The 19458-nt window shown below is 38.1% G+C and overlaps 1 protein-coding gene across 5 annotated transcripts in view; it reads left to right on the top strand.

Annotated features, from left to right (window-relative positions):
- The window catches only part of STARD13 (StAR related lipid transfer domain containing 13), a 288293-nt gene that overhangs the window by 67839 nt on the left and 200996 nt on the right, over nt 1-19458 (top strand). For 3 of the 5 annotated variants that reach the window (XM_066175991.1, XM_066175993.1, XM_066175997.1), the window contains 2 exons: nt 8157-8303; nt 12875-13009. In XM_066175991.1, coding sequence (XP_066032088.1) covers nt 8157-8303; nt 12875-13009 — 282 coding nt within the window. The remainder of the gene's footprint in view (nt 1-8156; nt 8304-12874; nt 13010-19458) is intronic. The other 2 variants (XM_066175992.1, XM_066175998.1) reach the window with 1 other exon arrangement.

Raw genomic sequence — 19458 nt, 5'->3', positions numbered from 1 at the left:
GTAGCACTCAGTGCCATGGCCTGATGTTGACATGGTGGTATTTGGTCGTAGGTTGCACTCGATGCACTCAGGGTCTTTTCCAACCTCACTGATTTTGTCAACTCACAACCAGGGCATGGTCACAGCAGCCTGGACTGCCTCCAGTCTTAACCCCTTTAGTGACCTCATCCACTGTGGTGAGCACCAGGTCCAGTAGTGCTCTTCATCTGGTTGGTCTGTCCAATACCTGGACCAGGAATTTGTCCTTTATGCACCCCTGGATTTGCCTGGATTTCTTAGAGCTAGCTCTGTTGCTTTCCTAGCAGATGCCTGGGTGGTGGAAATCCTCTGCTAGGATGAGATTTTGGGTTGTGATGTTATCTGTATCTGAAGCAGGAGGGCTTGGCCTTGGTCTCCCCCTGATCAGACCCCCACCAGCAAGTGTTCTTTGTTGGTCCTGTCTGAATTTTTTACCCACAGGCTCTCAACCTTTTTGTGGCTGTTTTTCAGAGGCAGCTCTTCACAATCTATCCCTTCCCTCACAGAGAGCACAAAACCCCTGCCCCTCCTACTCTACATGTCTCTCTTAAAAAGCACATAGCCTTTGTCTGCAGTTCTGTCCCAGCATCTTTCCCTGATATATCATAGTTTTCTAATTGCACCATGGTTTCCAACTCCAATTGCTTGTTTCCCATGATATGTGCATAGGCATAGAGGCTTCAGCTGGGCTGTGGACTGCCCCACCTTTTGGGAGGAACCCTCCCTAATTCCTCTGGGATGGTTTATAGGTATTTCCCTCTTGTTTTCCAGAGTGTCAGTATCTTTTGGTTCTTCTCTGTCACTCAGAAGTTCATCCCCTTCCCCCTAAAGCATATTAAATGTATCAGGCCAAAGGTGAAGCTGAGCCCAGCTTTTACACATCCTGGACAGCTCTAACCGCAATGTTTTTTAAAGAGAGAACTCTGTTTTAGGAAAACTAGTTAAGTCCTACCCAATCACTAAAGGTGTGACTAGTCGCACTGGGGAGAAGGATCTGTAAGTTAATTTTTCTGGTCTATAACTTTTTATGGATTTAGTGGAATAAGATTCCTCAGTCTCATGGAACCCAGTCAGAAACTTAGAATTTGTTTGTCAGGAAGCACTGCAGGGAGATACCTGCTGTGAATAGACACAAGCTGGTTACGTTCTCCAAAGGAGTAATGGTAAGAGGGGATTTTGCAATTAGTAATTTTTTGTGGAGAAATTGTGTCTCAATACCTATGTGTGTGAAGTACTTTGACATTCATTGTCACTAATTGTGATGTGCAGATACAACCACTGTTGCAGATGGTGCCAAACCAAATTAATATGGACAGTGTCAGGAATTTGACTACTGCTTGGAGTGGGTGTTCAGGATACTAGAACTGCAGTTCACTTTCTCCACCTCAAAAGGTGGAGGAAATGGTAGAATAGATTAATGATGAGCTGGCATCTGTTGTGAAGCAGCTGAAGATGGGATAACCCAAGAGGATAATTCATGTGCTGAAATACGAGCAGATGTCAATTAAGACAGTCTGTCTGGCCATTTGGGTGCCAGTTCTGTAGCATGTGTCATCAGTACAGGCTTGACAAACAGCCTCTTTGTGAAATTTGGTGTTGCTTGACATCATAATTTGTTAGAAGGTGAAGATGCTGTAGGCTTTGAAAATCTGGAAAATTTGATCATTGGAACAAACCCAAATTCCAAACTGATGTTAAAACCAACTAGGTGCCATTTTAAATTGTCTTTTTTTTTGGTTTTGGTTTGTTTGGGTTGGGTTTTTTTTAATGAGAAGCTCAATACAAAACTAGTTGCTTTTGCTAGAAACAAAACAAAGCTGCAGAGAATTTTCATATTAGACTGTCTGGGTTACTGCACTTTAAAATTTCTGCAGCAGTGTAGAACTGTTTTCAAAAACATTTTGTCCCAAACCTTGTCTTCAACTGAATTCCTTTCTTCTCCTCTTCCAATTTCTCTCTTATTTTGGGTGAAACACCATGCTGATGTGTTTGTGGACATTATCACTGTGCAAGATCAATGTGTTGAATACAGATTAAAGGTCAAATATGCCAGTTTACTCTCTGAAAGATTAAAAGCAGTTATAAAGAAGAATTTAGTCCATTTCTGAGCTACTTTGTCTTTGAAAAATCAAGTAGCCAAATACATGTAATAACGTAAGGGGTTTGTTACATTATTTTCTCATGGCTTCTTTGGGTTCTTTTTTCTCCCATGTTGTGCACCTATTAATCATTAAAAATATCCAAGCATATATCCTTATTGTACCATATCTTGGAGTTAGCATTTCCACAGTACTTTTTGTATTTTGCTGTATTCATTGTTCAAAGACATAATGTTATGCTTAAATAAAATAAAGACACATAAAATCATAGAAATGCACAGTTGAGCTTAGTGAAAGAAAATAAAGGCAGGTGTGTGGGGCCACTGTAAGGGAAATGCAGAAAAGCTGGAAACAACCTTAAGTGTGTTTAAAATTCAGTTTTGTTTGCTCTGGAACATCAGAAAACACAGAAGGTTTCATCATTCATATAGGTATGGCTTGTGTCACTTCTAAAAACTTGTCTAAAGAAATCATTAGCTTGAGGCAGCAGCCTTCAGGCAGGAAAGCAGCAAAAAGAAAGTGACTGGACAGGAATGAAAATCAAAGCTCCATACACAGATGTATTTAAGAAGTGTAATAAGTTTAGGTGAAAATGAAAATGGAAATGATGTTTCCTTTAAAACAGATTAACATGTATCTTCATGTTAGTATTTCTGTAGCTTTTCTTCAGCAAAACTGCTAAGGTCCTTACAGCCCATCTTAGGTTAATGTTTTGGGATCAGAAGGATCCAGATTGCTCTGAATTTTATGTGATATCCCTGAAGAGCTTTCATTTTCCCAGAAACCTATGTGCATGGCCTTGCCTGCTGACTTGAGAGATCAAAGAGATTCCCTTGATAATTTCAGATATATAGCCATACAGTTCTTAGAAGTGAAAAGGTTGCTAGCTGCTGAGTTTATTCACCTGCTTTCCAGGATGAAGGTGCCACAAGTTAGTTGTCCATCCAACAGATCTGTAAATACTTAAGCAACACTGTAGTGGGATATTAAGGAACATTCCCTTTGAAATATCTTATTTTCAATATAGAAGGCACAGATAAATCTTTATTTGGAATGAAAGAGTCCTTTCTATTCTAAATACTTTTTTGTCTTTTAAGGATTTTGGATCGGGAATCAATCTGGCTTCCTCCCCCAGTCCCTGTAGGCAAAGCCATCAGCGGCTGAGAGACCTTCTTTTACACAGAGATTGTTTTAAGAACAGAGGATCCCCATTTGTGCAGCAAAAGCAGAATATGATATTTGGTCCCTGAAATTGCTCCACAAAATCAGTATTTACAAATCTAGGCTGTACATCAGAGAGAATTTTTATCTGAGCAGATTTAATAGGGAAGAGGGTTAAATAGCATTGGTATTTTTTACTAGGAGGTTACTGATTTACTATCCAAAGTTGTACAATAGATTAATTACCAGAACAATTGGACCTATTTAGGTTCTGAAGTGAAAGCCACAGATTATCAGATAAATTTAGAGTTGTGTAATTTTCTCATAACCCTTCACTTGGAAAGCCTTTCTGCTTCCAGTTTAGGATGAGGTCTGGCAGCAGGGTTAACCCTGACCCCTGAGTGTTCTATATGGACTTGTTCATTTCTGCCACATTCTTTCAGTTTAAATTTAGATTTGCTGGCAGCTATTATGCCTCTTGCAATAAGCCTCATGACCAAACACTGAAACAAATACGCCTTTTATCACAGATGTTTTTTGCCGAATAAGATTAGTGAAGAACACTTGAAAGCCTAAAAACAATGTGCAGGAGCCTTTGGTCCAAAAGGCACTAACCTTTGAATGTCTGGAACGTATTTTCTTCTCAGTGTTAGAGAAGAGCAAGTAAGTGTTTACATGATTTGGCACTATCTTGCACTTGATTTTACCTCTAATTTGTTATTGGTAGTAATGAAATTTCAGCTATGCAAATGAATACAGGGTCAGGATACATATGAATGTGTACATGTAACAAAGTCATTCAGCTGTTCTAAAATAGACTGTGGTTGCTGTAGGAAGTAGCAACATAGAACTGATATGTTTGGCTGATTGCTAAATATGTCTTAGTAAATCTAATTTGTCGGGATCATTCTTCTGTACAATCGCTATCTTAAGCGCAATGGTTGAATCTGTAACTGATTTTAGAAAGTTCATACCACTTAATTTTCTATTTTCTATGGAGGATGATGCTTGTTTTATGATTATGTTTTTGATTTCTTTTTTTTTTTTTTTTAATCTAGCATGAGTGTGTGGGACTTGAGAAATCTGTATGGCAAAGGAGTTCACTTTCAAGGCCACTAAGTTGTTCTTGGCCTAGGGTATGCCTCAGTCTTCATAGACAGTGTTCCTCCACCTGGAAACGCTTGACAGGTGTTTTACACTTGTAAGGTACCAAGTGTCTTCCTTGTAGAAAAACAAGTAAGATTCTGGTCTTGCTTTCTACAGCTGTTCATCTGTCTAGAATAGGGCATGAGGAAGTGGTCTCAATTTGCACCATGGGAGGTTTAGACTGGACATTAGGAGTTTGGGTTTTTTTTCATTGAAAGGGTTGTCAAACATTGGAACAGGCTGCCCAGGGAAGTGGCAGAGTCACTGTCCCTGGAGGTGTTGATATGTAGCTGCAGCACTGAGGGACGTGGTTTAGTGGTGGACTTTGCAGTGCTGGGTTAACAGTTGGATTTGATGATCCAAAAGGTGTTTTCCAAACTAAATGAATCTGAGGTTCTGTGTTCTAAGGTAGCATGTAAAAAGCGTTTCTGTAAAGCACTTCTGTCTACACTTTCAAGGTTCTTCAAAAGGTAACAATGTTCTTGTGCATTGCTGAATGGCTATGGCTCCAACAAAGAAAGACCTTGAGAATATATGGAAAGGAGTGTTCTCTCTGTAACCTTTTAGGGGAGAAAAAACAATGAATAAAGCAGGCCATGATTCTCTAGATAATTTAAAGTGAGTTTTTTTCCTTCTGAAGGGCAAGACACAAAAGCTTCCAAAGGCGCCCTGACCCTACTGCCTCTGCAGTTGCTATGGGCAGGAAACACTGGTACTCAGATCTTTGGAGCACTTTGATAATGTCCAACCTAGTTACTGGGGCTGAACACTGTGGAGCTGTGTTCCTCATGAATGGATTAGGCAAAATTTATTCACTGGTTAGAAGTCCTACTGTGCAGGCTGTATATTTTTGAATGTAAGTAGCATCATGTTTTTTCTGTTTAGCAGGAATTTCAGGCAACCTTTGAAATACATAGCCAATAGGCATTTGTTCCAAATGGTGCTTTTGTGCCAAATTTCCAATTAGTGAATGGCATTTGTTAACTAGGCCCATTTGGCTTTATCTTCAAGGATAATGAAACCCCATCTTTCCTCATCCCCTTAACAGACACAATATAGAGTCTCACTGAACTAAGAAAAAAGAACTGAATGGAGAATGCTAGGAGATTTATAGTTTGGTGAAACTCCTTAGGACTTGTAATTTTTAGAAATGACTGTGGTTTGAATTCTGTAACATTAAAACAAAGAAATTTATAAAAATAAAGGAGTTTGGCTCATACAATTGTTTGAAAGAACATTAATGAATATTGGAGGTATTGTTCCAGTAGGTAAATATTTGTCCAGATAAAGGAGAAATGTGCTTCCTTGTGCCTGGAGCTGTACTTTTTATTTTATTGCAGTATCATATGTGCTGTTGTGTACATTTGGAGTGTCTTAGAAATTTTTTGAAGTCTTCATGAATTTTTATCTTTGTATTCTCTATGGAAAATGCTAAATTAGAGACACCTCTCCAACACCCCTCTGTCGCCCTGATTCTTTAGCCTTCTGATGACTGTTTACATATTTCTAGTGGAGTCTCTCACTAATGTAACATAAACAAGTAGATTGTTTGCATTCCAGTGTGTGATGGACTGGCGAACTGACCAGTAGGGTCAGAAAGGTGTTCCTCTCATCTACCAATCCTTGACCAAACTCCAAATTCTATTTAAATCCTAGATGATAATAAACTTCCCACTTTCTCTGCTCACCTCTGAACCTGAGTGAGTGTGCTTCTTTCGAGTCCCTACCAGCAACACCCCTCAAAATACTCTTTTCTGTTGTGGAACAGAAAGTGGTCCGTTTGAACATGTGGAAGTTGCTCCTGTGCTTTATTAAACTCAGAAATCAAAACTTCTAATGTAACCTTCAGAGCTTGACACCTGACAAAAATAATTTTTGCATAGCTCACAGTAATCAAACATGCTTTACTCATTTCCCTGTATGGTTGTTGCTTCAAAATTGTTTACTCTTGTTAAGTAAGAAAACATATTCTTACAGCCTTTTTATTCATAAATTGCATTTTAACTGTGTTGAGAAATAAAACATTTGTATTAGATTTTCGCAGAATTTATACGTTATTGTTCATGGAATTTGGGTGGATTTCCGTGTTTTGTCCTTGTTGAGTCTTTTTTTGAGCATTCTTTAGCATTCGAAAGATCAGTATGTGAGGAAGCAAAACCACAGGAAAACACTTGCTTTGTTTACAAATGAGTGTTGTGGACATGTATCAATATGCACATTTCCTGTGTGAGGTCATCTCACTCAGAATGGATTCAATATGAGAAGTGTCTTTTGATACTCATTTTCTCTGGAACGTCCTGTAGTTTACTTGGAAATGGTTGGGAAGATGATGGGAAGCAATCAAAGTATCTCTTAAAATAGTTTTAATAGCTGTAGAGTTGAAGTACAGCTTAGCACTTACAACAGCATTTCAGGCAAAGTACTCAGAGGTTGTAAAAATTGTGAAATTCCAAATAAATATTTTGAAATGTAAAAATTAGGGTATTCTAAGCACATTTTTCTGTGCTTTGAAACAACCCCTACGAAGATCATACTAGCACCTCTGAAGGGAACATGTGTCTGTTGCTAATATGGGACTCAGTGGCTGATGATTTGGGACCTTAATTACTGTGGAGAAGATGAGTAATTCCATTAGTAATAATATATGCCAGTGTAATAGTGGAGTGAATCTCCTGGATTCTATTTGTAAGGGTTTTTTTCTACATTAGTGAGCAAATTACAGTTATCTTTCTGTCCCACTTGTGAAACCCTTCTAAGGAAACAAAGCACCATAAAGGTTTATCAGGTAAGTGTAATAACAGTACTCATCTATCTCCCCTAGGTTTTGAGGAGTGTTGGTATGATGCTCTTAGGATTATGGCAGGATTAAAATGCATTGTTAATGTTTGTCTGCTCATGCTCACTATGGAATTTATCTTCTGTGCAAAGATATGTATTGTTTGTGAAAGGAAGATGAAAGAACGGATGTAGCTTCAGGACAGAGAATTCTGGGGAGCAGTAGCTGCCTGTGTGGACAGGGAGGTCACTGTGACTGTTTTTTATAGTGGATCATTGGAAGTGATGTGAATAAGGAAAACAAGGCATAATGCAGTGGTATGCATAGGGACCACCGTGGAAAGGTGCTTAAGGAGAGCACTGGAAAGGATTTTGAGGAAACTAAGGAATAAGAAAAGAGTCTTCATCAATTACATTACAATGGATTAAAATTTTTGTTATACAGTAAAGGTCTTCAGAAAAAAAGGAAAGTTGCGTCCTAGTGATAGAGTGACCAGTAAAGTATTCCCACCATATGGGCAGAGGATTTTGCAAGTCTAGAATTACAGTAAGGAATATAGTACAGTGCACATGATGACCTTCAATGTTCTGGTTCCTGTTGGCAACAAGCAATCAGTGGTGAGATGGTGAAATAGAAGTGGCTTAAGAAGAGGCATTAAAGTGACTTCAGTTTTAGTCTTGATTCTGCTTAGCTTGAAATAGCAGTGGGTCACCCAAGATGAAGTGTTTGAAAGCCATTCAGATATAAAAAAGTCATTTGAGTATGTAGAACAACTACGAAAATGTGTTGTCAGAATTGGAGCGATAATTGAAGCTTTCTAAATGGAAAAATGTCACTCAAGGACAGGGAAAGGACTGGTCAGCTTTTTCCTTGGGGGCTGGAAGAGAAAATAAGCATCTTCAAGTTACAAACAGCTTGAATATTTTAAGACTTCATGTATGTTTGATTTCTTTTAGACCCAACCAGAAAAAGAATCTGAATGGCCAGACTCTATGTCATGGCTTATGAAGAAACTGGAACAGTTGAACTTAGATATTGAAGAAGCTCTGAGTGCTAGCTCTTCTCCCTCCAGTACTCCTTCTTCTAAAAGGCACAAGCAACTGGTAAGAATGTGTGTGTGTCATATGATTCTCTAATATTTAGCTACAAAACTCTTCAAGCCATAGTTTTCAGATCCAGTTGTGTTTCTGAATAGGCCAAGGAGCTCAGGTGTTAGGATGAAGTTAAAAGTTTTCACTCAGTGAAATGGCATCTCTAATTTCATTAGATAACTAATGGTCAAATCAGCAGAACTGTGATAGGGTGAAACTTTTCTGTCAGTTTTCTGTCAGTAAGGTTTAAAATAATTAAACACCTTTCTTAGTTTCTTGGGTATATTTTCTTGCATGTTTTTCAGATTGTTGATTTAAGTGCTAGCCTATTAATACTTGTTGTATTTATTTAAAGATATCACAGCAAGAGAGACACTATCTTCATTAAGAGTTGAACTAGTGTCCTGGTCAGCCCAGGACAACTAGAATGATTTCCTTTCTTCCTTTCTTCCTTTCTTCCTTTCTTCCTTTCTTCCTTTCTTCCTTTCTTCCTTTCTTCCTTTCTTCCTTTCTTCCTTTCTTCCTTTCTTCCTTTCTTCCTTTCTTCCTTTCTTCCTTTCTTCCTTTCTTCCTTTCTTCCTTTCTTGTTGCTTTAGAGCTGCAATCCTCTAGTTAAGAATATTTTGTGATGACAGGCGTCATCAGCTGATGACAAATAGTTTCACAAGCTTTTATTTTGAGAGCAAATAGGATTAAAGGAGCAATTTTATTAATTTTTGAATAAGAAAGATTTTTTTATATAAGCAATTAATGGAGAATGACCAGCATGAGAAACAGAAGTGCTTGTTTTCTGCTTCAGGCTATGATTAAACTCAGTTCTTAAGATAGAATTGTGTGGCTTTTCAGCTCTGAATGTTGGCTTGAAATTCATGGAAGGTGATCTTTTGTGAATGTTTTTGCTGTCACTACTGCTTCGTTTTGTAAAAGTAAATTCTTAAAGTAAGCATCTTTGTGGATCATCACAATGTAAGTGTTCGTGTCTCTCTAGGTGGGATGCTCAGAATCTTGCACTTTGTCGTTTGTGTTTCCAAATTCTACAGAGAGAGTGTTAGTAACAGAGTGGCCATGGCTGTTTCTCATTTCTTTCTTACTGTATGTGTCAGCCAGTCGGAACCCACTCTGTCCAATTGAATTAATTTCATAATTAATTTGCCTATTAAGGGACAGTGTTCTGTCTGCCTGCAGGAGAATGCTCAGTGTCTTCTGTCAAAAATACAGTGGCAGCGTAGTCTGCTTTTTTGTCTGAAAGTGAAATCCCAGCCATCAGAGTTTAAACACTTCCCATCGTGAGACAGTCTATAACCAGTGATCCAAATACCCATTATTTTATGGGCGTGCCTATTCTACTAAGGTAAAAACTGTGGTTTGGTTAGGCATCATTCTTTTTCCAGGATGGCTTGAAGATCATGGGATACGACTTCAAATCCTTTGCTGAAGTATTCAGTGAAGGGCATATTGCATGTAAACAGCGGAAAAATCTAAATAGGTGACATTTTCAAATGAACTTTGATGCATAAGAATAGCATCATCAGAAATGGTTGCATAAAGAATGTCACCACCAGGACCCCAGATGCTTGCGCTTTTGTTACTGAGGCCTAGTGGTGAGACATGTTCTGAGTACAGAGAGGCCAGGAATTTCATCACAGCCTTTTTTCTGGGACATATGCTCCCACCAAAAGCCTCTGCTAGAGTGTTAGAATGTTCCTAACACCAGCTCCAAAATTACTGTTTTGCTTAATATGATATTAGAGCAGTTGCAGTCCTCTATCAAGCCACATCTTCTTCCCACTCTAAAAAACAGAAGAGATCTTTTCACTTTAGTTTTCTGTGGACAGGCAAATACATGAGCCAGCCACATTTTATTGCAGCTACATATTTAATTGTAGCTTTATTTGTCAAACTGGAAATGACCTTTAAACCTCCAAGAGCCAATTTCAATACTGAAACTGGACAGGTCACTTAATACAAAATCTTCTTTCTGATGAGACCAGCAAGATCAGAGCAGGAAAAGAGTCTTGGAAAATGTGTTGTGAAACTGATGATGGGATACCATTTGCGGTCTCCTGAAAAGAATTTGTAGAGCAAGGGAATCATCTGCTCTGATTTAAATACTGGTGAATAATTTGCCTCAGAATGGGTGGCCTTAGTTTTACTTTATAGTCAAAGAAGAGATAGATCCTCATAAATCTCTCCATTAATGTACTGTGAAGAAACAGATACTGCAGCTCTCAAAATGACAGTTGCAGTGGAAAAATTAACAGTCTGGTTTTCACATATGTTGTATGAGTAGTTTATATTCTATCAGTTCATGCTATTTGTACCATGTTTCTAACTGTAGCTTGTAATTTGTTCCACACATATCAAATGTTTTCTTCTTATCACTTACCATGAAGCTTGAATAGAAAGAAGGCCTCTCTCAAATGTATGTTCACTGGTAACTGTGTAAATTTGGCTTCTATAAAATTAACCACTTTTATGTTCTTCAGATGGTTTTATCCTCAGCTAGGTACTGACACAAGAAATTATGATTAACAGTGATTTTGGGTGAACTGTTCAAAGATGTAAGGCTGATTTTGGAGACCCAAGACCGCCAAAGCAGGTGACAACTGTATGAGTGGGAACATGGTTTGTTGGAGCTGCTGCTCTGAAAGTTGTTCTCTTGAGGGTGAGGACAATTTTTAACAGATGACAGAGTTATTTCTTACATCAAATGCTGGATCTCAGAAATATATTTTGTAATTTAATCACTAGGTTGACCCAGTCAGTTTTCTACTGAAGGATTGTTCACCTGTTCATGGACGTAATTCTCTGATATTGTTTTACTCTTTGCATTTTCCTGTTGTGAAGGTATCTGTTATTAATAATACTCATTTAAACAGATTTTTTTTTCAGAAGAAGCCAAAATATGTGCTAATGAAAATTGACTGGGTGAATAAATATTATGGAACCTATTAAGTCAGAGTAGGGAGCTTTGCAATATTTTGGTGAGCAAATTCAAGGTGCTTTCTAAAACATAATAACTTTTACATGAATGCTAAGGGATGACTTGTTTCTACATCTAGGTAAACCACAAATTACTACTGGTCATTTCTTTTTGGCAAGTATTATGAGGAAGTAGCACTGACTGGATTCCTCAGAAGCTGATCCAGAGAAGATATTAAAAATAACTGTCTATAATAAAATTATTTTCTGAAACATTCTCTCACCAATGCTATAAACACATGATTTAAGTGCAAAAATCTGTACTGTCTGAATGTACTAACAGCAAAACTGCTAGTTTTGGAAAAACTGATTTAATAGTTCCACTCCTGTAAAATCTGTGCCTTTCCTGTGAAAAAGAAATCTTTCTTAGCAATATAGAGCTAAGTGCTAAGTGCCTCCTCTTAGAAGGAGGCACTTTGTAAATGAAACATCCGAGATAAATCACTCTTGCTGCAATGTGTTTCCTTGTTTAGTGTATCTGCTTCATTGCCACTTAGTATCTTGTACTCAGTTTCAGTACAGAAAAAGCAGGAAATCTTAAGAACAAGGATCACATATTTTTCAGTTTTAGTCCTTTATTATTAATGAATGACAGGGAAATCCTCTTTGATTATAGTTACCCCATCTTATATTAGGGATATGACTTTCATTGAACAAAGCTTTAACTTACGCATTCATTTAATTTTTTTGCATTAATATATTGTCTTCAAACTTTTGGGGGGCTGCATACTAATTATTTTGTCACCTTTTCAAATCCTCCTCATTTTACATCCCTGCTAAATATACTAACTGTGAACTGAACAGTTGCTGGTAAAGATCAGCAGCACATTTGTCACTTTGTGGAGGAGAAGAGCCTGAAAGTGGTTTGATTAGAATGATTGTACCCAACAGCTTGGGACTGCTCTGCAGTGCACCCATGACCCTGTTTTCCCTGGTTGTCTGTAGTATGAATTTGGCTGGATTGCAGCATGTATTGCCTCTTGCTCACTCACCCAGTTATTCTTTGGGCAAACCAAGATACGTGGGGGAATGTTGTGCAGTTGGTCTCTTTCTGACACTGCATTCAGTGTGGGCCCAGACTTAGGACACACACCTTTTAAAAGACGGTGTGGGAGTGGAACAATTGAGTAAGAACTTCCCAGGTTTCAGGGAATAAGGAAAAATTGACTTGAAAAGTTCGGAATCTGCAGTTTGAAAATGGGAGTTTACTGGGTGTCTGTTTAATATACATAAAAAACTGAAATAAAGTTAAAAAGATCACTTAAAAATAATTTGAATAAAATAATTTCACTTTCTTCAAAGTGATTCTGTTTCTTTTAAGTTTAGGGAAGGTGTACTATTATTGATTAGTTCTCCAACTGTGTATACTGGATGCTAAGGAAGTGACTTCCCATAATGGCTGGATGTCTAACTTAGCAAATTGTAAAAATGACGCAGCAGGTGCTTTTAAGAAATAAAGATTGAAACCTAATGTTTGCTTTACATCAGAGGGGGAAAAAAGGCTTCGAAAAGATAAAACTCCGAAGTTTTTATCTTAGAGTTCACATTAAAAATATTTCCGACTTGTCTTTAAATAAAGGGTTTTTAAAATTTTATTACAGTGCCCTGTTGAAGTAGACGCAGGCCTTTATGGAGATCATCAAGAAAGAGGATCATGGAAAAATAGAAGAGGACACTACCAGGATCTAAACTGTTTACCTTACCAAGTGTCAACTGGAGCACGACCTAAAACTGGTGTAAGTAGCAACATTATCTGTCTCACAGGCTCAGTAACCTCAAAATTTACTATGTATCATTAAAATTGTCTGTGCATTTCTTTGAAATAAGTTGTTCCACACATATCAAATGTTTGATTCTTGCAAATATTGCACTACATGGAGGAGTTTGGTTTGCAAAGCAGGTACAGATGAAAGTGAAGTTGGACTTCAGTTAATGAGGCTCCAGGGCTGTGGGGTTCATCTAATCTGGTTTTAGATCACTAATGAAAACTTCTGTATCTGAATAAGTCACTTGGATCACCTTCATGGTCAATGGAAAGAAACAAGCACTTTGAAAGAGTAATTCATCTGGTGGCAGCATGTGATGGATTCCAGGCATCAGAGCCACTACCACAGCTTTTTCTTCATGGCTTATTTAGAAGTACTCTCTTAGGTTTTTTAGCTTGGCAGTTGGCTATGCCCAATTCATGGTGAATTCCACACCACATTCTCTGCAAGCCTGAGTGCTCAGCTCTGGAGTTTTAGTTAAATCCTATTTCTAATCAATAATATCAATATTTACCTGGGTTTATTTTTACAAGGTGATGGCTGTAGCCTGCAATCAAAGTCTGCCAAAATCCATCAGAATGTTTTCTCAAAAGGCTTTGATTTACTTTCCCAATTGCTCAATGTAAGCTACTTTAGGATCAATGTCTTCATTTGGAAGTGTAGATAGTTTCTGTCTCCATGTTTTAAATTACTTGTGTGCCAGCAGTACTTGTGATCATCATGCAACATAAAAAGTGGCTGCACTGGGTTGAATCAAAAGTACTTATAGCCCTGTATCCTTTCTTTGGTAGTGGCTAGTTTTGGATGTTCAGGAAAGGAGTGTAAGGACATAGTAAGCAGATAGTAGGCCATCTCCACTTCCTTTGAGGTATTTATCATGCAGACACATTGAAGACAGACACTATATTGCATTTTTGTAATTAATAGCTTCTAAGAATCTTTTTTACTCTAGTTGTGCCTTTTGTACTCATTTGTATTTGTTTGTTCTTTTGATGTTCAATGTCTTATAGCAATGGTTTCCAAAGTTCTATTGTGGAGTAGGTGTTACAACACCTTTTTCTTACTGTAAATTTGTTACTGAATTATTACTTTGGTTGTAATTCTTGTACTGGCAAAACCTGCATCTCAGGCATCTTGGAGGAAGTAGTGAATACTTGAGGCTTGGTTTGTTTCTTTCTTTCCCTAGCAAGTGACTATATTTATTACTGATTTACATTTTTCTGTTTATTTTACAATCATTCAACAACATGAGGTCCTCTTGCAACAATATGCAGTCAGTTTTTGTTTTTATTAACATCTGTAGTTGAATATCATCAGAAAACTTTGTCCCTTTTTATTCCTCCATTTTCCAGTTCACTTGTGAGTGTACTGAAAACATATCCATGAGACTGTCAGGTGATATCCATCCACTGTAAAAGGAAATAATCAATTTTTCTTAACCTTCTTTTTTCTCTTTTAGCTAGCAATGAAAATCCATTTTTATTTCTTGACCTCTTTTTTTTGTAGTTCCTTCTTCACAGTATAGTTTGAGTTTGTTAGTCAACTTCATCAGAAGCTTTTTGAAATGGACGTCTAGCAGTCAAATTGCCTGTATCTGCATGATCATTAAAAGAAGTTGGCCTCCAAAATCCCAATTATTCTAATCCATTATCCTGTGTTACTGCCCATGTGTTTTTAAGTGTACTTTCTGGCAGTTTTCTGCCATGCATATCAGTTCAACTAGCATCTCTTCTACAAATGACCTCAGAGGCATTTTTAGACGTTGGCATCACATTTGCCATCCTCTTTTCCTCCTATTCCTAAGCCAATAGGTGTTAGCAGTAGTTACACATTAAGCCAATATCTCAGCAGTTCTCTTTCCCCAAACGAGGTGTTTATTTTAAGTTATCTATGCGATTTTGATTAAAGTAAAATCTATTATATTGATGATATCATGAACACTGTTGTATTCAGCTACAAAAGAATGATATGCATGCCACCATAAAAATTCTCTATATCATTAAATGAGCCTACTCCTGTGCACTGAAAAGGAAATTTGAATATTGGCTCCACTTGCTTGCTAATTGAAAACATTATTGTCTTCCCGCTAGCTATTTCCTTTCCTTGGAAAATAAGTTTGCTATTTTCCATTTCTGCAAAAGCATGACCATTTGTTCTGATTTGTTGCTTGTTCTAGTTGGAATAGATAACATAATTAATTAAAAAGAAACTTGCCAACATTTTTTTTTACCTTGTTCAAATGTCCAGGCATGTACAAGTATTGCAGCTTAGCTGCCTGCCCACTAGTACTGTGTAAATATTTTCAAAGTGGTGTTGCGGTAATGGTGTTGTTTGGCTAGTGGTATATGGGAGGAAAGGCAGAGAAAGTAAGTTTTGGAGGGGTTTTTTTCTTTTTTAACGTCTGTTTTTTTTCTTTTTGTTGAAAATCAGGAAATACTAGTGCAATAAAAAGCAGTTCTGTGAATCCTCGTCAGTACAGTCTGTCCATTGTAGCAGTCATTTTTGTATACTGGAGTAAGAGCAGCGTAATGCAGAAAGTACAAATGTTTCTTAGGGCACCAATGAGTCTAGAAACCTACTGAAGGCAAGAACGTCTTGAGAGATCAGTGAGCTGTTTTTTAATTGGACAGTGCTTTGAATCAGGAATAAATATTGAAACTGGGTGTTTGCAAATGTCATTCAGGAGAGCTGATCATTTTACTTCCTTCAAAGTGCTTCTTTTGGTGCAAATCATGGGTTTAGGGTTGATGTCTCCTGTCCTTCCTTCTTCCCACCCCGCCCCGGAAGGCTGATTCACTGAAACTTTCTTTTTGAGGTACTACAGGGAATAGTACCTAAGGTGGCAGGGAAGCCAGGTGCTTGAGAGACAAACAGCTAAATTTCACCTGACAATTGGTGGCATTTGTAAATCCATGTCTACACTATAGAGCTTCCATTAACGGAGAGGGAAAAGCCCATCTACCGCAAGATACACCTTGCCTTGAAGCAGTTGCCTGAATGGAGGTCTCTTGTTGATGTGCTTTGTGCCCCCAAAGTGCTGATGTTGCTTGGTAAAGCATTTGAAAAAGTGACTGCCCAAGGCATCTGTGCTTAGAGCTGGATAAGCTAAATCCCTCCCAGGGCATATAAATTAGAATTTGGCACTTGATGGGTAGTGCCTACCTCTCTATGATCTGAGCAGAAAAAACTTTGGGAGTCTAACTTGGGAGTCTAATGGTGGTGTGAAAAACCCACCAGCTCTTGCAGGTAATGCAGTATGCTCTGCACTATTCCATCAGTGAATGAGCAAGAAAATAAAACTTCCTGTATTGGTAGAAAGGGCTTTTTTCCTTTATCTGTTGTAAGTCTACATTTTTGTTTTCTTTTTAAGTAGAGTTGAGGAATGCAGTTTTGACAAATGGCCTGAACAATCAATAGGGCTAAAATTACTTATTTTATAGTTTGCGGCCTGTTTTAGCCTGGATTCACTGCTCGGACTTGATTATGTAGGTTGGTGCAGGAGAGGGTCAGAGTGGGCAGAGATGAGGCAGGGCAAACTGCTTCTTTCACATGAGTGTCAGCTCCTGGTAGTTTAAATTGTTTGTGAACCATATTTTATCTGTGCTAAGCCACTTGATTCAGAAAATGAGGAGCAAAACTGCCTTTTAACCTACATGACTGAAGTGTTTATGATTCCTTTAAGATTTTTTTTTTTTTTGCTGAGAAATGCCAGTTGATGCTATAAATCATGTTTCAGAGTTTAGGTCAGAGGTTCCAGGGGTGTCTGATGTCTTCTGACATTGTTTAGAAATACAGAACTAATAAGGCATTAATCTATGGCTGTTATCTCTCTGTAGTAAGTGTAATGCTTGTCTGACCCTCTGACCATGTTTGAGGTGGAGAAATTAAAAAATAAAAACAGCTGAAGCAAAGTCAGAATCATTGTGTTTCTCTTGCACTACTTGTTCAATATTGCTGGCCCTGGACCACCAGGGATCAGAGATTATTCCATTAGTGAGCATGTATGACAAGCCTTTTACCAGATAACTACCAACATCCAGGGCAGAAAAGGTTATCATGTGGCAACTCATGACAGTTTATACTTTTGCTAGCAGTCTGTAGAATTTTGAGGATCTTCAGCTATTTATAAGCCTTGAACTGATCCTTCATTTCTCCACCAAACACGTAAGCAGTCCTAATTTTACATCTGAGATTAGAAGTGCCTAAACCTGACTGCAAAATAAGTTTCACACACTGTCACTGCTGGATACAGTCATAAATTTATCAGTTTATGGCAGAATTTATAGCAACAGTTACATCCATTATCTAGTAGGGTGTGTTTCCCAGGGTGAAGATTAGGCAGATCATGCTTTACTCTGACCTTGTCCCCCATTGACAAAGTTGATAGTAAAGCCCCAGGAAGACTTGTCATCTCTGGGCAAAGATTTCTTATGCCCATCCTGGTTTGGGCCTGCTTTGTATGACCCACAAAGTGCAAACTGAAGCAAGAAGCCTAGACCTGAATGATGAAGACGTGGCATTTAATGCTTCATTTCCTCAAAGAGATAGTGTGCTTGAAGACGCAATTATTTGTCTACGTTGGAGCTGAAGATTTCTGTCTATACTTCAACTAAATGCCCTTGTAAAAGTAGCATTGCTCATGCAGAAGAGGTACAGAAATTTTTGCAGAAATCAGGTTTTCACTGACTTTCTCTAAGTCTCAAAACCAGATGATTGGTTGCAATATGGTCAAGAGCAGAATCTGTATACAGTCTCTGGTTTTGCTTACCAGACCATCCTTCCTTGTAAAGAGTGCTAATTCCAGTTGTTCCCATTCTTGGAAAAAGAAATTTCAAACTGTGTCCTTTAGTCATGTGAATTGCTTTCCTCTTTATCCTTAATGTTTGTATTAACTATGCCAGCAAAATAGCTTTCCAGTACAGATGCAGATAGCTTGAAACATTGTCTTTGCATATTCTTTTTTCTTGTGTTCAGTACTTGATCTCACCAGTATCTCACTCAGTATCTCATGCTGAGATCGTCAGGTAAGGTGACCCACTCCACTTCTAGGTGTACCCCAATATGGTGGATTTTTGTGCCTCTGAACAGGATGGCTGCCTTCCTGTTCTTCCCCTGCTCTGCCTGCACATTAAGACACCCTTCTTTCCCAGGAGCACTCTAGACTTGCAGTCATTTCTTAGATGACCAGCTGCTCCTGGAAGACTGAATCTTCCCTGCATTAAGACTAAGTAGTTTCATGGTAGTAAAAGAATTCATTGCCCAGGAAGAGCTTGTACTAACTCTAATGAAAATCAATAATAGGGAGTGAAGGGCAGATGCCTCCCTTCCTTCCTGAGGGCTCTATATTCCGATATCCGTAATACTCCAGGCTCTCTCTTCTGCTTTGTTTCCAGTGCACTTGACAGCACTCTGGCCAAAGTGCACTCCTAACAACGACTGGTTGCAAACGTAAGAACCCAGCATAGCCCCTTCTTTTCCTTTTTGTCTTTATTCCCTTCTCCCAACAGTCAGCTTCTTCAGTGGGGAAATTAGATGAAAAAAACACTTGTGGGTCAAGATAAAGGCAGTTTAATAAAGCAAAAGAAAAGGTTGTGCATCCAGAAGAAAAAGTAAACAAAACATTTATTCTCTATTTCCCCTTAGCAGGCAATGTTCAGCCAGGTGAATCAGGGGTTCAGCACATGTAATGGTTGCTTTGGAAGACGTATGTCATAAATAACAAAGGCCCTTCCCTGCTTCCTTCTTTTTTCCCTTAGCTTTTATTGGTGAGCAGGCATCATATGGTATGGAATATCCCTTTGGCAAGCTTGGGTCAGCTGTCCCAGCTGTGTCCTCTCCAAAGATCTTGTCTACCCCCAGCCCACTGGCCTTTGAGAGTCAGGGGGTAAGGTTGGGGAGAGAGCCTTGGTGCTGGTCAAGGGCTGCTCAGCAGTAGCCAAAATACTGGCATGTTATCAAAACCTTTTTAGCTACAAAGCACAGCCCTGTTGAGGGCTATTTTGGGGGAAATTGACTCCATCTCAGCCAGACCCACTACAATTTCTGTTTTTTAATTAATTGCTCAATTCAATTTTTTTTCTGACAAAAATGCTGTCATCAGCTGAGGATGATAATCCAAATGTAGCTATGCAGGATTTAAAATTACTTTGAACTGCTATGGTTAAATCACTTTATCTATAAAAATATTTATTTAATATAAAATTATGTAAATGGTATCCTTTTAACACAGTATTTTGCATCAAATTTATTATCTTAATTTAATTTTCAAAAGGATTTCCTGGACGCTAGGGACATGCTTTGTGTGTTTTATTTTTAAAACTTTTTGAGTTATCTGTGTAGGAAAGGAAAGAGCTGTCTTATTCATAAAATGCCATTGAAAAATAATTTTAAAACATTTAATTATTCTTAGATGGATGTAG

This window comes from Chamaea fasciata, unplaced genomic scaffold (genome assembly GCF_029207755.1).
Source record: "Chamaea fasciata isolate MVZ Bird 193981 ecotype frontalis unplaced genomic scaffold, bChaFas1.0.hap1 SCAF_2, whole genome shotgun sequence".
In the NCBI taxonomy this organism is placed as follows: Eukaryota; Metazoa; Chordata; class Aves; order Passeriformes; family Sylviidae; genus Chamaea; species Chamaea fasciata.
Note: the sequence above shows the minus strand (reverse complement) of the source record. Positions and strands in the feature narration are given on the sequence as shown.